This window comes from Mesocricetus auratus, unplaced genomic scaffold (genome assembly GCF_017639785.1).
Source record: "Mesocricetus auratus isolate SY011 unplaced genomic scaffold, BCM_Maur_2.0 Super-Scaffold_100009, whole genome shotgun sequence".
Classification (NCBI taxonomy): Eukaryota; Metazoa; Chordata; class Mammalia; order Rodentia; family Cricetidae; genus Mesocricetus; species Mesocricetus auratus.
The window spans coordinates 56,391,112-56,412,054 of record NW_024429193.1 but is presented as its reverse complement, the minus strand read 5'-3'; the positions used below and the strand labels follow the sequence as shown (position 1 = coordinate 56,412,054).

General features: G+C 40.4%; 1 protein-coding gene across 1 annotated transcript in view; it reads left to right on the top strand.

Annotated features, from left to right (window-relative positions):
* Spag17 (sperm associated antigen 17) overlaps positions 1-20,943 on the top strand; it is a 236,679-nt gene that overhangs the window by 181,283 nt on the left and 34,453 nt on the right. The window contains exons 30-40 of the mRNA XM_005076661.4: positions 1,703-1,844; positions 5,655-5,809; positions 7,033-7,221; positions 9,196-9,341; positions 9,445-9,575; positions 11,260-11,387; positions 15,965-16,147; positions 17,079-17,192; positions 17,732-17,777; positions 20,453-20,552; positions 20,689-20,736. Of these exons, the coding sequence (XP_005076718.1) occupies positions 1,703-1,844; positions 5,655-5,809; positions 7,033-7,221; positions 9,196-9,341; positions 9,445-9,575; positions 11,260-11,387; positions 15,965-16,147; positions 17,079-17,192; positions 17,732-17,777; positions 20,453-20,552; positions 20,689-20,736 (1,382 nt within the window). The remainder of the gene's footprint in view (positions 1-1,702; positions 1,845-5,654; positions 5,810-7,032; positions 7,222-9,195; positions 9,342-9,444; positions 9,576-11,259; positions 11,388-15,964; positions 16,148-17,078; positions 17,193-17,731; positions 17,778-20,452; positions 20,553-20,688; positions 20,737-20,943) is intronic.

Below are 20,943 nucleotides of genomic sequence, written 5' to 3'. Positions count from 1 at the left end.
GACTGGTTTCACTGGAGCCTTGCACAATGGAAAGAGGTTGTTCTCTGGGGTACCTTTTATAAAATTTCCAATCTAATTCTAGCCTCATGAGCATGCCATTTCCCAAAAGCCACAGTTCAGCCCCCAAGACACAGTCAGTTCATAACAGCTGGTCAGTGATTAGCTACAGTCTACTGAGTTCTGATTGTTCTTTCAAATGGAAGCGACTGCCAGGATTAGTTGACCATTTCATGATTCCTACCCTAGTCTTTGTATCTAAAACCTCTCTGTGGTGTTCATTCCACTTAGGATAAAGTATGAAGTCTCTCCCACTTAGTTTTTAGCCTCCCAGACTCCGAACATCTCTCCATTCCTCTTTGTCTCTCCATATGCTTTGATCAAACCACAACTCTTCTCAAGTTCAGCACCATTACCTTAGTCAGAGAACCAAGCCAAGGAAAGCACCCACTGCAGAACCCAGCAACCCTGAAATGTCATCCTACCAGTGACCCCCATGCTATAAAGTAAGGAATTCTATGCCAGTTCACCATACTACCCACCATAGTTCACACCCTGCATTCAGCACTCTGTAAATTATTTATTTTAAGCTGAGCTGGAATAAGCCTGACAGGTGAAGGGATATTGACCTGTTGTCTTTCTGTCTGAGGTCATTCACTCAGCCATTTCCCTTCTGTGTTGGTTAATCTTCATGGTCAACTAGACCAGATTTGAAATCACCTAAGCCATGCACCTCTAGGCATGGCTTGAGGGCAAGCATGAGCTGGATGTCCAGACCGGTTTGTGCTGAGGAGAGAGGAACAAGCCAACCTGATAAACATTATCACTCATCTGCTCTACTTCCTACTACAGACACAGCGCCATCAGCTTGTGCTCCCACTGCCATGCCTGCCCTGCTATTACAGAAGGTTTCCTGTCAAGCATGAACCCAAATAAGCTTCCTATCTTAAGTTACTTCTTGATGTTACTAATGCTCTGCCCAGACCCTCTCAATTTCATATAGGAAGATAATCCACTAGAACCTGTGTTCAAACTAACATAACAGAAGAGTCTTTCACTATGATTAAATTTACTCAGCTTTAAAGAAAGATTCAGAACAGGAAGAAAGATTCAGAACAGGAAGTACAGTATGCCATCCTCATAAGCTAGGATACTAACAGCAACCTGAACCCCTCAAGTTCATAGACAGCACGCATGGCAAGCAAACAAAAGTCTATGTAGATTTGGGTCACCATTGCAGACAAATAAGTCTATGCCATGTGGGTTACCTTGGCTAGAAGGAGCTGCAGCCTCTCCTCCACAGTCTCCATTACTGTACTGATAGCCAACTTTCAGTTCACCCTATCCAGGGTGGTCTTCCCGAGCAGGGGCTTCACAAAACAAGGGCAGCCTACATGCGCCACATTTATCTTATCTCAATACTTTCCAAAGAAACAGATCCTGTGAACTGTATCCCAGACTGGCCTCTATCCACCCAGTCCTGAGTATCTATCTTTTATATATGGAAATGTTCCCTGTGCTTGATTCTTGAGTGACTTTGACATTTTTTTCTTAACTTCTGTAAGTCCAAGTTTCCTCCTCTATACAGTGGGAGTCCTATCTATCTCAGAAATCAACAGAAACTTCACTTTCACTAAGCATAGAAATAAGTTTGCTGGTGTCTAACCAGCTGGTGCAATGGTTATGCTTCACAACTCACATTCAGGTCATGACTACTCGAGAAGACAAGGTGATCATTGTTGAGAAGAAGGATGGAACCCGGATCGTGGATCATGCTGATGGTACCAGAATCACAACTTTTTATCAGGTTTATGAAGATCATATTCCTCCAGATGATGAAGAGACAAGTGAGTTTGATTTTTCAAGACAGTAACAACAGAATTTTATAACTCTTTAGCATAAAACAAGTAGAAAGCTCATTATCAAAAGCATTCATAAAAACAAGTGAGCCAACCAGAGAATACCCATGCAGTCCAAAGAGGGCCCTTTGGTCCCCATTGTTATGATGATTGCGGTGATCTTGATGTTTACTTTGGAGTCTTCATTTAGTTGTAAAAATTGTACCTCTTTATCATACTCAACATATTTTGAAGTATTTTTATGTTGTGCAATAGTCAAGCAAGCAACCTCACACACTTAAAACTTACTCTCACTGCTTTTCAAATGTTACATATTATTATAATTACTTTAGTTATGCCCTTCAAGATATCTTGAAGCTGTTTTTCCTCTGTAATTGAAACTTTATAACATTTGACTAGCATCTTTCCAACTCCCACAACTAGTAACTACCATTTTATTCTCCACTTCCTTGAATTCAATTTTTTAAAATTCTCTCTCTCTCTCTCTCTCTCTCTCTCTCTCTCTCTCTCTCTCTCTCTCTCTCTCTCTCTCTCTCTCTCTCTCTCTCTCTCTCTCTCTCTCTTTCTTTGTGTCTGTGTGTGTATGTGTGTGTATGTGTGCATGTGGTGTGATGTGTGTCATGTGCGTGTGATGTGTGGTGTGTATATGAGTGTGTGTGTGAGAGACATGCATGTGTGTGACTGCAGTATTTGTCTTCCTAGTCCTGTCTTACTCAACATAATATCCTCCAGTTTCATCACAAACAACAGGATTTCCTTTTGTCACACATTTTTTTCAGTCATAATGGATATTTGATTGCTTCTTAAGCTTGGGTGTTGCAAATCATGGCTGCAGTAAGCAGGGAGTACATTAGTACCTTTTATTGTGCTCTTTGTCCCCAGTAGAGACAGGAATTGTCACAGCTGTAATTGGCTGATCAATAAAAACCTAGAGCCAAAATTGGCAACTAAAAGCTAATAATCATGACTCATCCATTCTTGATGCTGACTCCAAGATCTGTGTCCTTCAATCCTTAGCATATCCCATTTGATAAACAGGTGAGTGCAGACATGTCTTCCTTCACAGCTGAGCGTCTCATTGTCAGAAAAATATGGATGAAAAAGAAAGCCACAGCTGCTATTAATTGGAGCCAACTCAAAGAATCTGGGAGGGAACCTCTAAGCCTAGCCTAAACTTAAGTAGTGTTTATAAACATAAGTTATTACCAGGCTCTTTCTCTTTAATGCCTGTGGGATTTTCTTTAGGGTATATTTAAGGTATACAGTGTCAGTGTTTTAATATGTGCTTATATAGTTGTGGTGGTTGAAAGAAAATGCCCCCCAAAGGGAGTTGACACTATTAGGAGGTGTGTCTTTATTGGAGTAGGAATGGCCTTGTTGGCTAAGTGTGTCACTGTGGGAACAGGTTTTGAGGTCTCTTTTGCTCAAGATACCACTGAGCATTTCAATCTATTTCCTATTGCCTTCTGATCAAGGAATAGACAGCACCATGTCTGCCTGCATGCTACCATGCTCCTGCCATGATGACAATGGATTAAACCTCTGAAACTGTAAGCAACTCACCTTAGTTAAATGTTTTCCTTTTATAAGAGTTGCTCTGGTCATGGTGTCTCTTCACAGCAATAGAAACCCTAACTTAAGACAGACATTGGTACCAGGAGTGGGGTATTGCTGTGATAGGTCCGACCATGTTTTTGTTTGGAAGAATTTTCACTGTGGTGCTTTGGGTTATAAAAGCAGTGGAATATTTTAAGGAGTGCTTAATGGACCATACTAGTAGGAGCATGGAAGACAGTGGTGCTAAGTGTTATTTGAACTGTCAGGAGCTCACTCAAGGGCTTTCAAAGGAGAAGAATTTTAGTAAGTTGCCTAGAGATCATTCTTGTGATATTTGGATAAAGAAAATGTCTGCCTTTTGCCCTTTTCATAAGGTCCTGAGTTCAATTCCCAGTAACCACATGGTGGCTCACAACCATCTGTAATGAGATCTGGTGCCTTCTTCTGATGTGCAGGCAGGACACTGTATACATAATAAATAAATCTTTAAAAAAAAAGAGAGAGAGAGAGACTGTTTCAAGTCTCAGGAGAGACTTTGGACTTTTAAACAAGTTTGAGACTGTTAGACTGTTATAGACTGTGGGGACATTTGAAGTTGGACTGCATGCATTTTTACATTATGACATGGCTACAAGCCTTTGGGGACCAAGGGGTGGAATTTGGTGGTTTGAAAGAAAATGCCCCCAAAGGCAGTGGCACTATCAGGAGGCATGTTTTTGTTGGAGTAGGTATGGCTTTGTTGGAGGAAGTGTGTCACTGTGGAGACAGGTTTTGAGGTCTCTTTTTGCTCAAGATATCACCGAGTGTTTCAGTGTATTTCCTGTTAGCTTCTGATCAAGATGTAGGCAGTACCATGTATGCCTGAATACTGCCATGTTTTCTGCTAGTGAAAATGGACTGAACCTCTGACACTGTAAGCAAGTCACCCAATTAAATGTTTTTCTTTATTAGAGTTGCTGTGGTCATGGTGTCTCTTCACAGTGATAGAAACCGTAACTAAGACAATAGTTAAATGGTCTCTCCAATCAGGAAAATTAATAACTCTGTCACCTTATAGTATTAACTTGTGACAGTAAGAACACCTAAAAGCTACCTTTTTTGGAATATCTGTGTTGTGTAATGCAATATTATTATAGTAGATCTTGCCAATCTTGCCTAAGAGATCCTCACTTCCCCACCCCTCCCTGTAACGTGTATATCATATAAAATGTTAACTTTGAGCTTTTATTATGGTTTGATATAATAGCTTGGTGAAACAGACACACGGGTGCTATTTTCAACAGCACACCGTTGAAATATTGGGTAAGATATAAATGCCCATCACTGATAAAATGTGCTATATGCCTAAAAGGGTCACTATTTCATGAGGAACTACATTTGTACACTAATTACAAATGTAAGCACACATACACACAAACACATTCATACACACACTAAATATATACTAAAAAATCCCACACTTAATTCAAGCACACATACTTAATACAAATACACTGTATATAAGCATATTACATATAAAAACACCTGGAGTACACACGCATGTGTGCACACACACACACACACACATTTCTGGAGACTCCAAGTTTGGTAACACAGACCTGTCACTGGGAGGACCAAGAGGTCAAAACCATATTGTACTACATAATGAAACCCTCTCTCAAAACTAAAATTTGTTAGAGACCTCAAAACAATGTTGGAAAAATGACAGATATAAAATGATACAGTAATTATATAATTTGACAGTTTTGTATGCAATTTATATAAATTTAAAGTACTTAAATCTCATGTGTTTTCATTCTTAACACATATTTACTTAAAGATATAAAAATGACTTGGAACAAAGAATAACCTAGGCATAGGGGAAACTTCAACTTTACCTGCAATTTTCTTCATATGCATTTGAAGCAACATGACAAAATAAGTCATGTTGACAAGTGTCAATTTTCATTGGTAGATATATTTTATGAATTTCAGCTTTTGATTTGCAAAATTAAATGTTTCTCCTTCCAAAAAAAAAAGAATGCTAACCACATACTTAACAAGACAGTATGCCGAATCATATATGAAGGTAGATTCTGAGCTATTCTGAATTGACAAGGATTGCAGGCCATACTCCAACCCTATGGATAGCACCCGGTTTTTTTTTTCCATGAGGAATCCACACAGCCAGGAGACAGTCTGAAGATGATTGTCCACTGTATGCACTATACCTAATATCCTTACCTTGTATTTTACTTCTAGCCGAAGGTCCAAGGACTGTCACTAGACAGGTGAAGTGTATGCGAATAGAAAGCTCACACTATGCCACTGTTATCACCAACTGTGAGGACAGTAGCTGCTGCGCCACCTTTGGGGATGGAACATCTATTATTGCAAAACCACAGGGATCGTACCAGGTAGGTTGAGTTGGGAAATGGGGACTGACAAATGTAAGTGTCCTATTGTTAACAGAACACACTCTGCAGGGACAATGGGAATTTCTGCAATGGCACCAGCTGTTGTTTTCAGCACTCACCTGATCTTAGAAGACCCTTCTCACACTTTGGTCTTTTCATATTTTCAATCCATTCTAGAAATACATTGTCTCGCCTGTTGTGGGAAGTTGGTAGCACTGCGTCAAATTTAAGCTAAGAAGACCTCCATGCTGTGCACTGTGGGGGTAGAATCACTCCAATGATCTGATGAACGCCTAACTGTCTCTCTCCATCTTCTGCCACCTCTTGGCTCTATTCCGCCCCTACCACTACAGCAGAACTGAGGGAACAGGAAGTCTGTTTGGAACTGGAAGGGCAGTTTGCTTTCAGAAGTAAAAGAAGAACATGGCAACACACCCTTCTCCAATCTCCCTGATCTTCCTAGTAAACAGAACATGCTGGTGTCAGCACAGAGTGCCTTTAGTCTCTGAAAGATCCCCCCTTTCTTTGTTAGAGAAGGGTCACACACCCTGTTAAAAGAGGCTGAGAACTGAAAGCCGGAATGCGATGGACACATGGTCATCACTGTAACAGTAGCTGAAATGGTGTATCCTTTCCATCTCCCTACTCATTATATTTTCTCTCTTCATCCATTGTAGATTGTTATGGGGCAGAATAAGTGCTCAAAGTGAGGGATGAAAGGAAGTTTAAGTGTGAATGTTCATTAGCAATGACATCTAAAGCATAAGTTATGTTTTTTTAAAAAGGAGACTTAATTCACTTCATTATTCTGGTATAAAAAGCCTTTATGGTAGTCACAGCTGGAGCCTGGGACCTTTGAATGGACACCCAGTGTGGGGTTTCACAACATGGCCAGTGAATTCCTGATAAGAAGACTTGGTAACTACAGTCTCTTTCCAGAGGTCAGGAGTTAGGAAGCTGTGTCCTCTTGAAGATGACACCAAAGGTTGCCTTGGCTAAAGGGCAATCAGAAGCGTCAGTTCCCCAAATTCCCCTCTTCCAAGAGCTGTCAGACTCATAGGAACAGACGAGTCCTTTTGGGCCTGTCTGCGATTCATGAGTAAGGCCTTCCCCTCTCTCCATTAAAAAACATTTCTTAGTAATTTTTTTTTGTCTTGGAAACATCTTTCAAATCCCTCAAATTTCACAAGAAATTTTAAAGTCTTTTTTCTTTCTCCTTCTAGGTGTTACCCCCAAACACAGGCTGCCTCTATATCAATAGAGACTGCTCAGCCACGTACTGCCATGAATCTAGCAGTAATATCTACCACCCCTTCCAGAAGCGTGAGCAGCTGAGAGCCAGTAGATACATCATGAAACACACCTCAGAGGTGATCTGTGAGGTCCTGGATCCTGAGGGGAACACCTTTCAGGTAAGGTACAGGGTCCTTGTAGAGAGCCTGGACTTCCATCTTAGTTAGGGCTTTATTGTTGAGAAGAGACACCTTGGCAACTCTTACTAAAGGAAAACATTGAATTTTGACTGGCTTACACTTCAGAGGGTTAGGGCATTATCGTCATGGCAGGAAGGATGGCAGCACATGGGTAGATAGAGGGCTGGAGAGGTAACTGAGAATTCTACATCCAAAGCAGCAGGCAACAGGAAGAGAGAATGAGCCACTGAGCCTTGCTTAAACTTCTGAAACCTCAAAGCCCACCTCTAGCAGTACCCTTCCTCCAGTAAGGCTACACCTGCTCCAACAAGACCACATATCCTAATCCTTTCAAATAACACCACTCCCAATGAGCCTGCGGGGGCCATTTTCATTCAAAATACCCCATCCTGGTTTTGATATGTACTAGACAAGTTCCATATAGATTTTTGCATGTCCTGCATGAGGTCATTTGCTTGCCCTCTGCCAACCAATCATGAATGTCAATATCTTTTCTTGGATCCTCAAGTATACTTGTACAGGGAAGAACAGTCTTAATAATTTGGGCAAGAGAAATATTAACCCTAATAGAAAATTAGAGAAGTACAGAAAAAATAATGCAACCACAAACAAGGATGTAAGGATTAGGGTGAGAGCAAATGCAAGCATCCTACAATTTCATGACACTAGGGAAGTCTGTGGTGAGAAGTGCCTAGCAGGGCTGGTGATAGGTAGGAAGGGTCTAGAGAGGGCTTAGGCTGTGCTATGGAGATGCTCTCTTTTCTATTTGTCTCTTAGCACCATGATGGTCCCCTTTTCTTTGTCCAGGAATTGACAAACTGTGTCCCCCTACTTTATATAGGTTAGGACATCAGATATTTTGTCTTACATTTAAAATGCTTGAAAAGTCTAAAGGATATTTCATGACATATAAAGGTACACACAATTCAAATTTCAGTGGTGCCATGGAATCTGTTACTGTAAGGCAGGGATGTTCTTTTGTGTGTTCTCTCTGCTTCTGCTCAGAGGTAGATGAGCCGGGTATTTGCAAGAGGGAATGTATGACCTGCAGCTCCTCAAGTATTTACTTCTGGCCCTTGACCAAAAATTATTGCCTCCCCTTGCTCTAGGCATTTATCTTTTTTTCACAGTCCTGGCCCAACAGTGGAATTTTCTCCATTGACTAGTGGGTGTGAGGTTAGTTTTTAGATTTGAACTCAAACCACAGAATCTCTAATGTTTTAGTATGCAGACAAGTCGTAGTCCTGCTCATAGTTTTCTTTGCTAAGTAACTGAGACTCTTCACAGCATGAGCATGAATGGATAAATTTCTATCGACAATGACTAGCAATGACAATGACTAGCAATGGAAGCACAAAGCCAAAAAGCCCTTCCAGAGTGTCTGGGGTGTGCCTTGCCCAGCATATTCTGATACCCCCTAGGGCCCCATCACCTACAGCAGGCAGCCTGTGCCATGCTCCTTTCTGAAGGGATGCATGCCAGGTATAAACAACACTGTTAACTAGAATACGGCCCCTCATGTTCATCCTAAACCTATTTTCCCATATGCTCTACAGGGGAACTATAGCTCTGCACTTGAATCTCAGCTTTCACTATGCAAACATTCTTTCAATATTTCAAATCAGCACATTGCATGTGTTCTTTCCTTCAAGTTCAATTTCTCCATCCCTTGAACTAATACCAAGAGGATAAGATTTTGATTCTTCTCTCAATTCTGATCACTTTCTTCTAAATGTGTTACTGTTTGTTTGGCTGTCCATGTGCAGTTTATGAGTACAGCTGCACTGGTAGGGAACATCCACTTTTTTAATGAAATTCATATATAATATCAATTTGATGTAATTAAATATGCTTGGTTTTCTGATAATCCAAAACGAACACATGCTCACATTGGATGGGTGGTGATGTAGGCACTTTGGCATAATTCCCTTCAGTTTCTGTTATGTCTCATAGGTCATGGCAGATGGCTCTGTATCAACAATGTTACCTAAAAAGAAATTAGAAGATGACTTCAATGTGCAAACTGAGGGCTATGATAGTTTATCATCAGTTCATCTTGAAAAGAATCACATGCAAATCTATGGGGAACACGTTCCCAGGTAAAATGATACTAGCAACATTAGGATTTTATTCTCCATCCCAAATTCAAGAAGCATCTTTCCCGAGTATCTCAAATGTCCCGATTTTTACTTCTTCAAACAGGTTTTTTGTTATTTATGCTGACGGATCCGGCATGGAACTTCTCCGAGACAGTGACATAGAAGAATACTTGTCCTTGGCCTATGGAGAATCAACGACTGTGGTTCTCCAGGAACCAGTCCAGGAACACCCAGGTAGAGACTCCATGCTGCCTGCAACTACCTGTGTCCTCCAGGGACTCCTATCCTCTTGCTGTTCAGTCCCCTTTGCTCATTTTGCTACTCCAGCTGGCCATGTCACCTGTTTACATAGCTGCAGAAAGTAACAGTCATCTCAGTTTGTGTCTAAGAATTAACTTGTGTAAGCCAAGAATGAATGCCTCTCGCTGCCATAGCAGGCTTGTGCCTAGATTGAATTTGTGAGTTAATTCAATCCTGTTTAGAAACAGTATGAAAAAGTCCTTTTTATTTTCATATTTTAAGGTGATGTTTTGGCCAAACTGAATACAATAAGAAAATACATTTTACATATCAGTTAGAATACTAATCAGAGGTATATAACATATTGGTTGGGAATTTATATTATTTTCATCAATTTCAGAGAAATCATTGTATGAGATTAAATACACATACTTTGGTTGCTGATTATATAGAGAGGTTTCTGTGCTTCTTTAACCTTTTGTTTAGTGTATAGATTTTGAGTCTGCTTGTGAATATGATTGCATGTCTATGGTTGTATCTTTTAGCTTATCAGCATACATGTATACATTATACGTCTTGTTTTTCTGAATGTGAAAAATAGAAGGCTGCTCCTGGCTATGTGGTATATGCAAACAACTATGTAAGGTTGGTGGGCGTGATGATATGATAACTCCAGAACTAGGAGACCTCTGCAAGCTTGAGGTCAGCCTACACTACATACCAAGACTCTGACTCAGACAACTGAATCAAAAACTATAAGACAGCAAGAATCCTCAATGTATTTTTAATCAGTTAAGTAGCTTCGACTCAGCAGCCTATCCTATGCCAAACACCAGCTTAAACTTGGAGTACATAATGAGATAAAACAAACATAGACACTATTTCCTTAAAACTTACAATTTAATGAAAGAAATGGGTGTTAATTATATAACCACACAAATAACTGGGTAATTATAATTGTGTATAAGATCTATGAAGAATAGAAATATCTTTCAAAGAGAACTTCGAACAGAGAAACCTGGGGTTGTCTAGAAAGTTTCTCTGGAGATGCTTGAGACCCAAGAGCTTGTTAGTGCATTCAGGTGTGTGTGTAGAGGTGTGATTTCTTGGAGGAGAAAACACAAAGAATTACACTGAATTGAAAATGGGTAGGAGAAGACCAAACCTAGCTAAAGCATGTAAGATGTGGTCCAAGTAGAGGCAGGGGTGAACAAAGAAGACCCTGCTTTACTGTTTGAGCAAGGGAAAGTCAAAGAAGTTTCAGTCATGGATGAACATCACTGGCCAACCTGGATGTTAGGGTAGGTTCACTCCAGAGTATGACCTGCTAGAAAAACTAGCTGTTGCTTCAATGCAGGATGGGAAACCTCTGAGGCACATGACTAAATGTTGTATCTGTGGAGATGGCACAAGGTGGAGTCAAGGCAGCTTGTCAAATAATGATTGTTGAGGGACAGAAAGGCACTTGTGAATGCTTTTTGGATTAGAGTCCCTTTTCAGGTGTTGACTCATGGTCTCATCTTAGAGAGTAACGCCCTAAAGCATAAGCATTGTACCGGACTAAGGTTTTTGCGTAAAAGGCAGATTAGAAGTATTTATTGAGTTTTGTCCATGCCCGTTGAATTTGTCAGAATTGTTTTGGTAGAGAAATGACCTCTGGTAATTCTCTTTAATCCAGGCGCCTTGAGCATCACAGTCCTTCGCCCTTTTCATGAAGCATCGCCATGGCTAATGAAGAAGGAGTTAGACACCATCATTCCACCAAATCTCCAATCAAGGTCGTGGGAAAGTTTTCCTTCAGTTGAGGTATACGTTCCCTTCTGTAAAGTCACTATATCTACACTTCCATTCAGACTCAGTTTCTTCTTTTGTAGTTTTACATATTTACATCCTTCTATGAGGTAATAAATAAGCTCAAAAGTTTTAGATTTGGAGATTTTAATCTACTGTAGATATAGCAATAAACTTCTAGAGGACTATGCCTGGCTAACTAATTTCAGTTTTATTTTTCATTCTGCATTGTAAGCCTGGAACATTCCTATAATATCAAAACATCCCACTTGAATAACCTGTTACATTTCACCTATTAGGAACTTCCTGATACTATACCACTTTCTCTGTCATTTCTTAGCTATTAATTTTGAAACAAAATTAGGAGACTTTCACTCTCCCTATTTTTATTCATATATTAAAAATGCACAAATTAAGTAAAATGAGATACAGAGGATAAAGAATTTTGCAACTGCAATGTTAATAATAAATATTGTGGTTATAATCCTGCCATATAAGCAAAAATCCACCTTAATGTTTTTTAATGAAATAATAGTTTGTTGAAGCATCAGTAAATCCTGCATCTTGTAAAATTGTTATTATTTTTCCACAACCACTCTATGCAATATGTCTGATACATCATATGTTGTTCATTATGAAATACATGAAGACACTGAAATGTGAACATAGAGCATACTGCTGTTAAGTGAGGAGGATAATGTATCTGAGTTTTTACTTTCAGAATCCTACAGTTAATTTCTGCTATAACAAGAGCAGAGGTGATGAGCAAAGACCATCTATTTCTTTGTTTTAATTTGGTGACTCTAATCAAATTGATAAGTTGAAAGTGGCCATGATGTCTTGTCCTGAATCTTGGAACAGGTTATACTGGATCACAATATTCTTCTCTGAAAGTTGAAAATGTCAAAAAGCTTAAGTTACTACAGAATGATAAGACAAATATACCCTGTTCTGGATTAATGAAGATTATTCTCTTCAGCTGAAACTCTTATACTACAAACTGAAAGCCACTGGGTGGTTGTCACTGAACATTCTTTTTTAAAACAAAGTACGAAGGCAACAAACTACATCAGTCCTGATGGTCAATTGCTAGAGTGACAGAGATTTGAGCTCACTTTTAGGCACACATTTCTTCCCAAGAAACTACTCGAGGATTTTGGAGGTGAGTTTCATTTAGAGTGAGCTCAACGTTAGCCCAGACCCATGAAATGATTTAGCTCTCAGAATCTTCTTATATAAATTCACACAGAACCAGGAAGTTACAGACTGCTAACTCCAGATGTCTTAGGTGATCTGAGCATGCTAAACAAAGCATCATCTGTGTGACATGAATTAGACTGTTGCTGAATTACCATGTGCAGAATCACACAGCCTTCCTGAAAGGATACCCAGCAGGACACCATGTGAGATTGTTAACGGCACACATAAAGATGCAATTTTGCTCAAATGCATGAGGATGAGGATTTTTCCAGAACCATTTTGTCCCTCTCAGGTGGTACTGTACAATCTTCAACTTCTGCTGAAAGGACTGACTCTATACTTAGTCCTTCAGATGTTCATTGGGCAACTAAAAGCTAGGTAGTTTGGCACCTCTGCCTCCATTTTGCACATGTCTCCTTGTAAACTTGAATAGTGTTGCTGCTCAGCTCTTCATAAAGGCGTGGTAATCATTTGAAGATCTTTCATCTAAAACCAGCAGTCCTCCCCTTCAAGGCTAGAGGCATCCAAAGAGTGAGTAAGATATATCTGATTTGCAGAGACCCCATAATAAACAAATTGTCAGTCGCCGGGTTTTTACAACTGTCTTACCATAGTTAGCTTTAATTGTCAAATGGGCATAGTTTAGAGTCATTAGAAGAAAGCCTAGATCATGGAATTACCTAGATCAGCTGAGCCTTTTGGCATATCTGGAGACTACCTTGACTATTAATACATACAGGAGGTCTCAGCGCTCTCTAGGTGGCACCAATCCTAGGCAGGTGGCCCTAGACTATATAAGAAAGCTGTCAGCATGAGGCTGTGAATGAGCGAGGCAGAGGATGAGCCAGCAAGCAGCATTCCTCAGGTTCCTGCCTTGAGCTTCTGCCCTGATTTCCCTCAATGATAAACTGTGACCTGAAAGTTGAAAGCAAAGCAAATCTCTTCTCCCCATGTTGCTTTTGGATGGCATGAAGTTTTTGCTTGCTTGCCTGGTTAGTTTTAGGAAGTTTTTGGAAATAAATTCTGACTATGTAGATGAAGCTGGCCTTGAACTCATAAAGATCCATCTGCTTCTACCTCTGGGATGATGACGTTAAAGGTTTATGCCACCATGTCAAGTGATTTGTTTGTTTTATCCCAGCAACAGTACCTCTAAAAGCCTCTGGGCACTGTCCAAAGCCCAAAAGAATTAACACCTGACTTTCTGACTTATCCTTTGTTCTTAGTCATTGTCTCCTAAAGTCATCTTGAATCTCAGGTATAACTAAGAGTATAAACATCTTATGAAGAGAGCAAACTACTTCCCTACCCCATCCCAACCTACCTCTGACAGCAGCAGCCTTCTAATGGTCTAGAAAGCTCTGATCCTAAGGTGATGATCAGTCAGTTCATACTTGGATCAAGACTTTCTGAGTATGCATACATATTCATTGCTCGCCTTTTGTTTCTACCTTATATCACTTCCAAGATCTTTGTAGCTCCTTGAAAATGGGACTTAAGATGCTAGTCCCTGTGATTCTCAGTGTAGCCATACAGAATGATGAGTCTCCTTCCTAATTTACCATTACTTTTGTCATTTGGATTTGTGTGGGGATGACAGTCTTAGAATTCACCATCTCTATGAAGAGACACCATAACCACAGAGACTTTTATACAGTCAACAAGACAAAAAGGCAGTCCACAGAATGGGAAAAGTTATTCACTAAGCCCACATTTGACAGCGGGCTGATCTCTAAAATTTACAAAGATCTCAATAAGCAAGTCTCCAAAACACCAAATGATCCAATGAAAAAGTAGGGTACAAAACTAAATATAGAATTCTCAATAGGGGAGTCTAAAATGGCTGAGAGACACTTGAGAAAGTACTCAACATCCTTAGCCATCAGGGAAATGCAAATCAAAACAACTCTGAGATACCATCTTATTCCTGTCAGAATGGCTAAAATCAAAAACACCGAAGACAATTTATGCTGGAGAGGATGTGGAGAGAGGGGAACACTCCTCCACTGCTGGTGGGAGTGCCAACTCGTACACCCACTTTGGAAATCAGTATGGTGATTCCTCAGAAAAATGGGTATCAATCTACCACAAGACCCAGCAATTCCACTCTTAGGCATATATCCAAAAGATGCGAATTCATACAACAAGGACATCTGCTCCACTATGTTCATAGCAGCATTATTTGTAATAGCCAGGACCTGGAAGCAACCTAGATGCCCCTCAACTCAAGAGGGGATAGAGAAAATGTGGTACATTTACACAATGGAGTACTACTCAGCAGAAAAAAACAATGGAATCTTGAAATTCGCAGGTAAATGGATGGCACTAGAAGAAACCATCCTGAGTGAGGTAACCCAGTCACAAAAAGACAAACATGGTATGTACTCGCTCATATATGGATTTTACACATGGATCAGGATAGTGTCAGTCTGCACTTCCACTGACAGAAAGTCTGGGAAACAGGAAAGAACCTAAGAGAGATATATGCATGGTACCCCAGAGAAGAGGAATGAGGCAAGATCTTCTGAACAGATTAGGAACACGGCGAGAAGTAGGGCAGGGGAGTGGGAGCTGGGAAGAAGAGAGGGGGAGAAGAGGAGGAAGAGTAGGTCTTGGGGAAACAGGAAGGTTGAGTGGGGGATAGAATAGGAGGAGAACAGGATGAGAAATACCATAAAAGAGGGAGTTATAGGTTAGAAGACAGATCTGGCACCAGTGAGACCTCTAGTCATCTAAAGGGATGGCACCAACTGGCAAGCTAAGCAATAGAGGAGAGACTACCTTAAATGCCCATTCCTGATAATGAACTTGACGTCTACCTTATATACCATCCTAGAACCTTCATCCAGTGACTGATGGAAGCAGAGGCAAACACCCACAGTTAAAAACTCAACTGAACCCAGTGACAGAGAGAGAGGAGCGATGAGCAAATTGGCAAAGAATGGGCTGGCAAAACCAGCAGAGACAGCTGATCTGAACAAGGGGGGAGCTCTTGGACCCCAGACCGACAGCTGGGAGGCCAGCATGGGACTGATCCAGACCCCCTGAGTGTGAGAGTCAGTGAGGAGGCCTGGGCAATCTATGGAGCCCTGATCAGTATTTATCCCTGGCATACAAAAGGACTTTGTGTATCCATAACACAAAGAGGGATGCTCTCTCAGCCTGGACTCTTAGGGGGAGTGCCTGGACCCTGCACTGAGTGAAATGACAGACTCTGGATATCCCCTATGTGGAAGGAAGTGGGGATAGGGTGGGAGGCTGGGGGTGGCGGTGGGTGGGTGCGGGAGGAGGGGAGGGAGAGGGAACTGGGATTGACATGTGAAGTAAATAAAATAAAATAAATCCATTGCTGCACTATTCTGACCTCTTCTTGCACTTTGCTCTGCTGACAGAAAAAGACTCCAGGACCTCCATTTGGCACTCAGATTTGGAAAGGCCTCTGTATTGGGTCTAAGCAGCTGACAAATGTCCCGGCTCCTATACTCAAAGACCCCAAGGTGCTACAGATGCGTCAGTTCATCCAGCATGAGGTCATAAAGAGTGAGGTGAAATTAAGGCTGCAGATTTCCCTTAAGGTAACAGAATCTGAGTGGCGTGACTCCCCCACCCCCAAAGGATTGTGAATAAAGCAAATCATTCCTATCCATTTTCAAAATCATCTAGTTTTAGCAATATTTAGAATAACACTTGAATATCGGTCACCCAGAATAGAAGATTAAAAGGTAAGGATTCTTAATGATTCCTATATTAAGTTGTAGGAATCATTAAGAGGCCTAAAAAGTGTTGTTATAGTTTAAAAATAAACCTTTTATGTATAATTTCTATATAGTCTTCTTTCTTTCCTATCATAGGGAAAACTAATGCCCTCTGGAGAAAATGTAGAACCATATATTAATCAGATACTTTTTCATGGATGAAAACAGTTACTGCTTTGAAATGGCCTAAGACTTTATAAATATCTGTCTTATTATGTGATCATATTATAGTATCTAAGTTTAACTCCCTCAACATGGACATTATATGCTTTTTAAGGTTATAAGCTCACAAGCTAGCATTGAGAAGTGGATAAGTATTGACAGATGTTAATCAAATACCCATGGGAAGGGAATATATTTTCTCTAAAAGCAAAGGCATGGACTAAGTAAATTACATCCATAGGAACCATAGAGACAATACTGAGAGACCTCGGAAGCATCTACCTGAGTATATTCATTTCAGTGAGAAGGAGGCTGACCCACAGTGTTAGAAGCAGGGCCCTCCAAGGTCCTCATGCAGTTCTCTCATGTGACTTTAAAGCTTTACTTGTGGGCAGAGAAGGGCTTTCCTTATCACTACTAACCTACTGAGAAAACATTTTCCCAGTGCTTCATGAGTTAACTGTTAGGGAAGAAGTGTGAACTTACCTCCTGTCCTTTTGTGATGTTCCAAGTTGACATTGACTGTGTTGGTCTCTTTCTCTGCCTAGTTCTTGATTTTTTACCCATTCGTTTAACTGTCCCAATCCAGGATTATATAAACCATATTCTAAAGAAAGAAGATGAGCTACAAGAAATGACAGTCAAGGATTCCAGAACTGAGGAAGAAAGAGGCAATGCTGCAGATCTCCTCAAGCTGGTTATGGTGAGAGAATGTCCTCCAGAGCAGTGTTCTTGTTACTGTCTCACTGTCCAGGGCTTCCAGACAGAATGCACCCGGAATAGCCACATGAGATGCTTGACAAGGCTCAGAAGCACTAACTCCATCCTCATCATGGCTTATTTCTGTGATAACTGGATTATGGATTTATTGACTTTTCCAAATAAATATTCCTTTGGCTCACAGATAATCCAGAAGATCCTCATTAAAAGATGCTTATAATTATATATGTTATTATGGTTTTACTATGAATATATCCTATCAATTTTACTTTATGGAAATTAATGTTTATTGAAATATTAAATAACTTAATCAATGTGAAAAAGTAATTTCTATAGTGTCAAATGATTTCTTAGAAATTCAATAAATAATGGAACAAAAGAATATTCAAATAAATTATATATTTTTAAAATTTTTACTTCATAGATTTTTCATAACAAGTTGAGCACAAAAAGAATGATTCTAGAGAAAGTATTTTCATGTGTAATATAATTAACATCAAATAATTCTAATCTTCATTTCAGTCTTTCCCTAAAATGGAGGAAACTACAAAAAGTCATGTTACTGAAGGTAACTGGAATTTATATTTTTCTGTAATATATCTACAGGTTTCAGAAGGACTTGTTAAATATATTTGTTTGTCATTCTGTATACCACAACAAATCTTCATGTGATCACCTCTGCTCCTATACTGGCCATGATACTTTGCAACAGTTATATGTTTTCATTCTGCCATGAAAGCAATGATTCCCTCCTTAATTCACCTTCAAGTTACCTTTGTCAAGTTGAAAAACACCTTCTTTTTTATCCCAACTGCATAGAAAATAGCTAATAGCAAGGAACCAGCTGACCAATGCTCCCATGTACATGCACATAGCTGCCAAGCAAGTGCACAGACATTGCCAAAGCCTTGTACTCCTCTCCACTAAATGTCATAACATCCTGCCCCAACAAGCTTGGCCATATCACATCAACAGCACTAGAAATTTTACTGGAGTTTTGCTTTCAGTAGCAGAGGCCATAAGTTGGCTGCCTTGGACTTCATTATTATAACAGTGATACTTAGCTGAAAGTGATGGGCAGCTACCCCTTCACATGGCCACTATTAAGAGGCCATTTCAGTCTCCAGTATCCTCTGTCCGTATACTCTGTCATCACTCTTTTTTACAAGTTGAACCCTGCAATAGAGTTTCCAGTGAACATAAATACAAACGGCTTTGTTAAAACTGAATTTTAGATAAATAATAATCTGCATTGTAAGCAGATCCCAAAGATAACATGCTACATACTTATCCTTAAAAATGTGTTTAACTAAAATGCAAATTTCATTTACTCTATATTTAATCTTCCAAACTTACCCTGGGTTATTTGACCTCGTAACTTTTGGTCAAAGAAAGCAGGAATGTGTGATGGAGGAAAAGCTATAGGCCACCCAATAGTAACGGTTAAACAAACTATTTCTCACATTGCTGCTGGAGGGAAACAGCATATGGAAAACTGACCTTGATGGTTAACAATGGTGATGCAAAGTCAGCATCCCCCATTGTATTTCCTAAGATGTTCTCTAAGGTGGCTCCTCCAAAAGCACGAGTTTTACAATAAAACAAGCTATGGATAGTATTGTAATTGTCTTACTCTTTTTTTATTTCTGCATATTTTTATTACTTTAATTTTAAATAGCTTGCTTCACATGTCAATCCCAGTTCCCTCTCCCTCCCCTCCTCCCGCACCCCTCCCTCTACCATCCCCCCAGTCTCCCACCCTATCCCCACTTCCTTCCACATAGGGGATATCTAGAGTCTTTCATTTCACTCAGGGCAGGGTCCAGGCACTCCCCTAAGAGTCCAGGCTGAGAGAGCATCCCTCTTTGTGTTATGGATACACAAAGTCCTTTTGTATGCCAGGGATAAACACTGATCTACTGCCCAGGGCCCCATGGGTTGCCCAGGCCTCCTCACTGACTCTCACATTCAGGGGGTCTGCATCAGTCCCATGCTGGCCTCCCAGCTGTCGGTCTGGGGTCCAAGAGCTCCCCCTTGTTCAGATCAGCTGTCTCTGCTGGTTTTGCCAGCCCATTCTTTGCCAATTTGCTCATCGCTCCTCTCTCTCTGTCACTGGGTTCCATGGGTTCAGTTGAGTGTTTAACTGTGGGTGTTTGCCTCTGCTTCCATCAGTCACTGGATGAAGGTTCTAGGATGGCTATAGACGTCAAGTTGATTATCAGGAATGGGCATTTAAGGTAGTCTCTCCTCTATTGCTTAGCTTGCCAGTTGGTGTCATCCCTTTAGATAACAAGAGGTCTCACTGGTGCCAGATCTGTCTTCTAACCTATGACTCCCTCTTCCCCCTATTCTACCCCTCACTCAACCTTCTTGTTCCCCCATGACCTATACTCTCTCTTCCTCTTCTCCCCTCTCTTCTTCTCAGCTCCCACTCCCCCCTTACCCCTTGCCATGTTCCTAATCTATTCAGAAGTTCTTGCCTCATTCCTCTTCTCTGGGGTACCATGCATATCTCTCTTAGGTTCTTTCCTGTTTCCCAGACTTTCTGTCAGTGGAAGTGCAGACTGGCACTATCCTGATCCATGTCTAAAATCCATATATGAAAGAGTACATAACATATTTGTCTTTTTGTGACTGCGTTACCTCACTCAGGATGGTTTCCTCTAGTGTCATCCATTTACCTGTGAATTTCAAGATTACATTGTTTTTTTCTGCTGAGTAGTACTCCATTGTAAAGACTTACAACACATATTAATTAAGGGCACAGAAAAGTCTCACAAAGAGAAAACTTACTTACCCTTGTCTAAATCAGTGTTTTCTAAGTTCTGTCTTGAACAGGTATCTGGCTCTTTCTCTGACAAAGTGCCATCTCACTGAATCTGTATGCTATAGACAAACTCTAAGCACCATCACCCAAATTTTAAAAATGTATACTATTCAGATGTTTGGAATTGGATAATAGGTACATGTTTAGAAAAACGACTTCAGTGTGATGGCCCATTTGTTTTAATATGAGAAAATTCTGCTCCTTCCCATACAGCTTCTTTGTTGATGGAGGGCAAAGTCTTTATGTTTGAACCATAAAGATGATGGTAGCAAGATCTGCCATGGAAAGTAGTCTGGTTGTTAAGCTTGTGTGCAGAAATCCTCCAAAACAATCAATACATTTCAGATGAGTAATTGTGTAATGAAGGAATGTTATAAAGAAGTCAATACCATCACTAAATGTGTTTATTTTTAAAGTTGCAGCCCACCTAACCGATTTGTTCAAGCAATCCATGGCTTTGGCACCAAAATGTCCACCAGAAACATTCACTAAAGACTTCTTTGAAAAGAAGTGGAGGTAAACTACACTGGATGTGTGTACTAGTTTGTGCACACATAGGGAATGGAGAAGTATGGGTATCTCCCAATGATGATGTTTCTCTGTCGTTTGAGGGCACTACCTATTTTACCACATTTTTCTTCTTTTCACATAGGAGTTCATCACCAGGGACGGTCTGGAAAGAAAAGCTTGATCAACAGAGGTAATTCTCCCTGGTCTAGACATAAGCTATGAAAAACCCAGTTGTGGGACCTTAGAGTTCAGTAGGCTGTAAGGGCCTACAGGCTCCCAGCTGCTGCTTGCCACTTCAACAAGCCAAGGTGGCATCTGAGGCAGCCTCTTAAGCCATTAGGTAAATGCAGATGCTCCCATCCCCTGCAGTAGAATTCTCTCTTCGCTCTTTCATGCT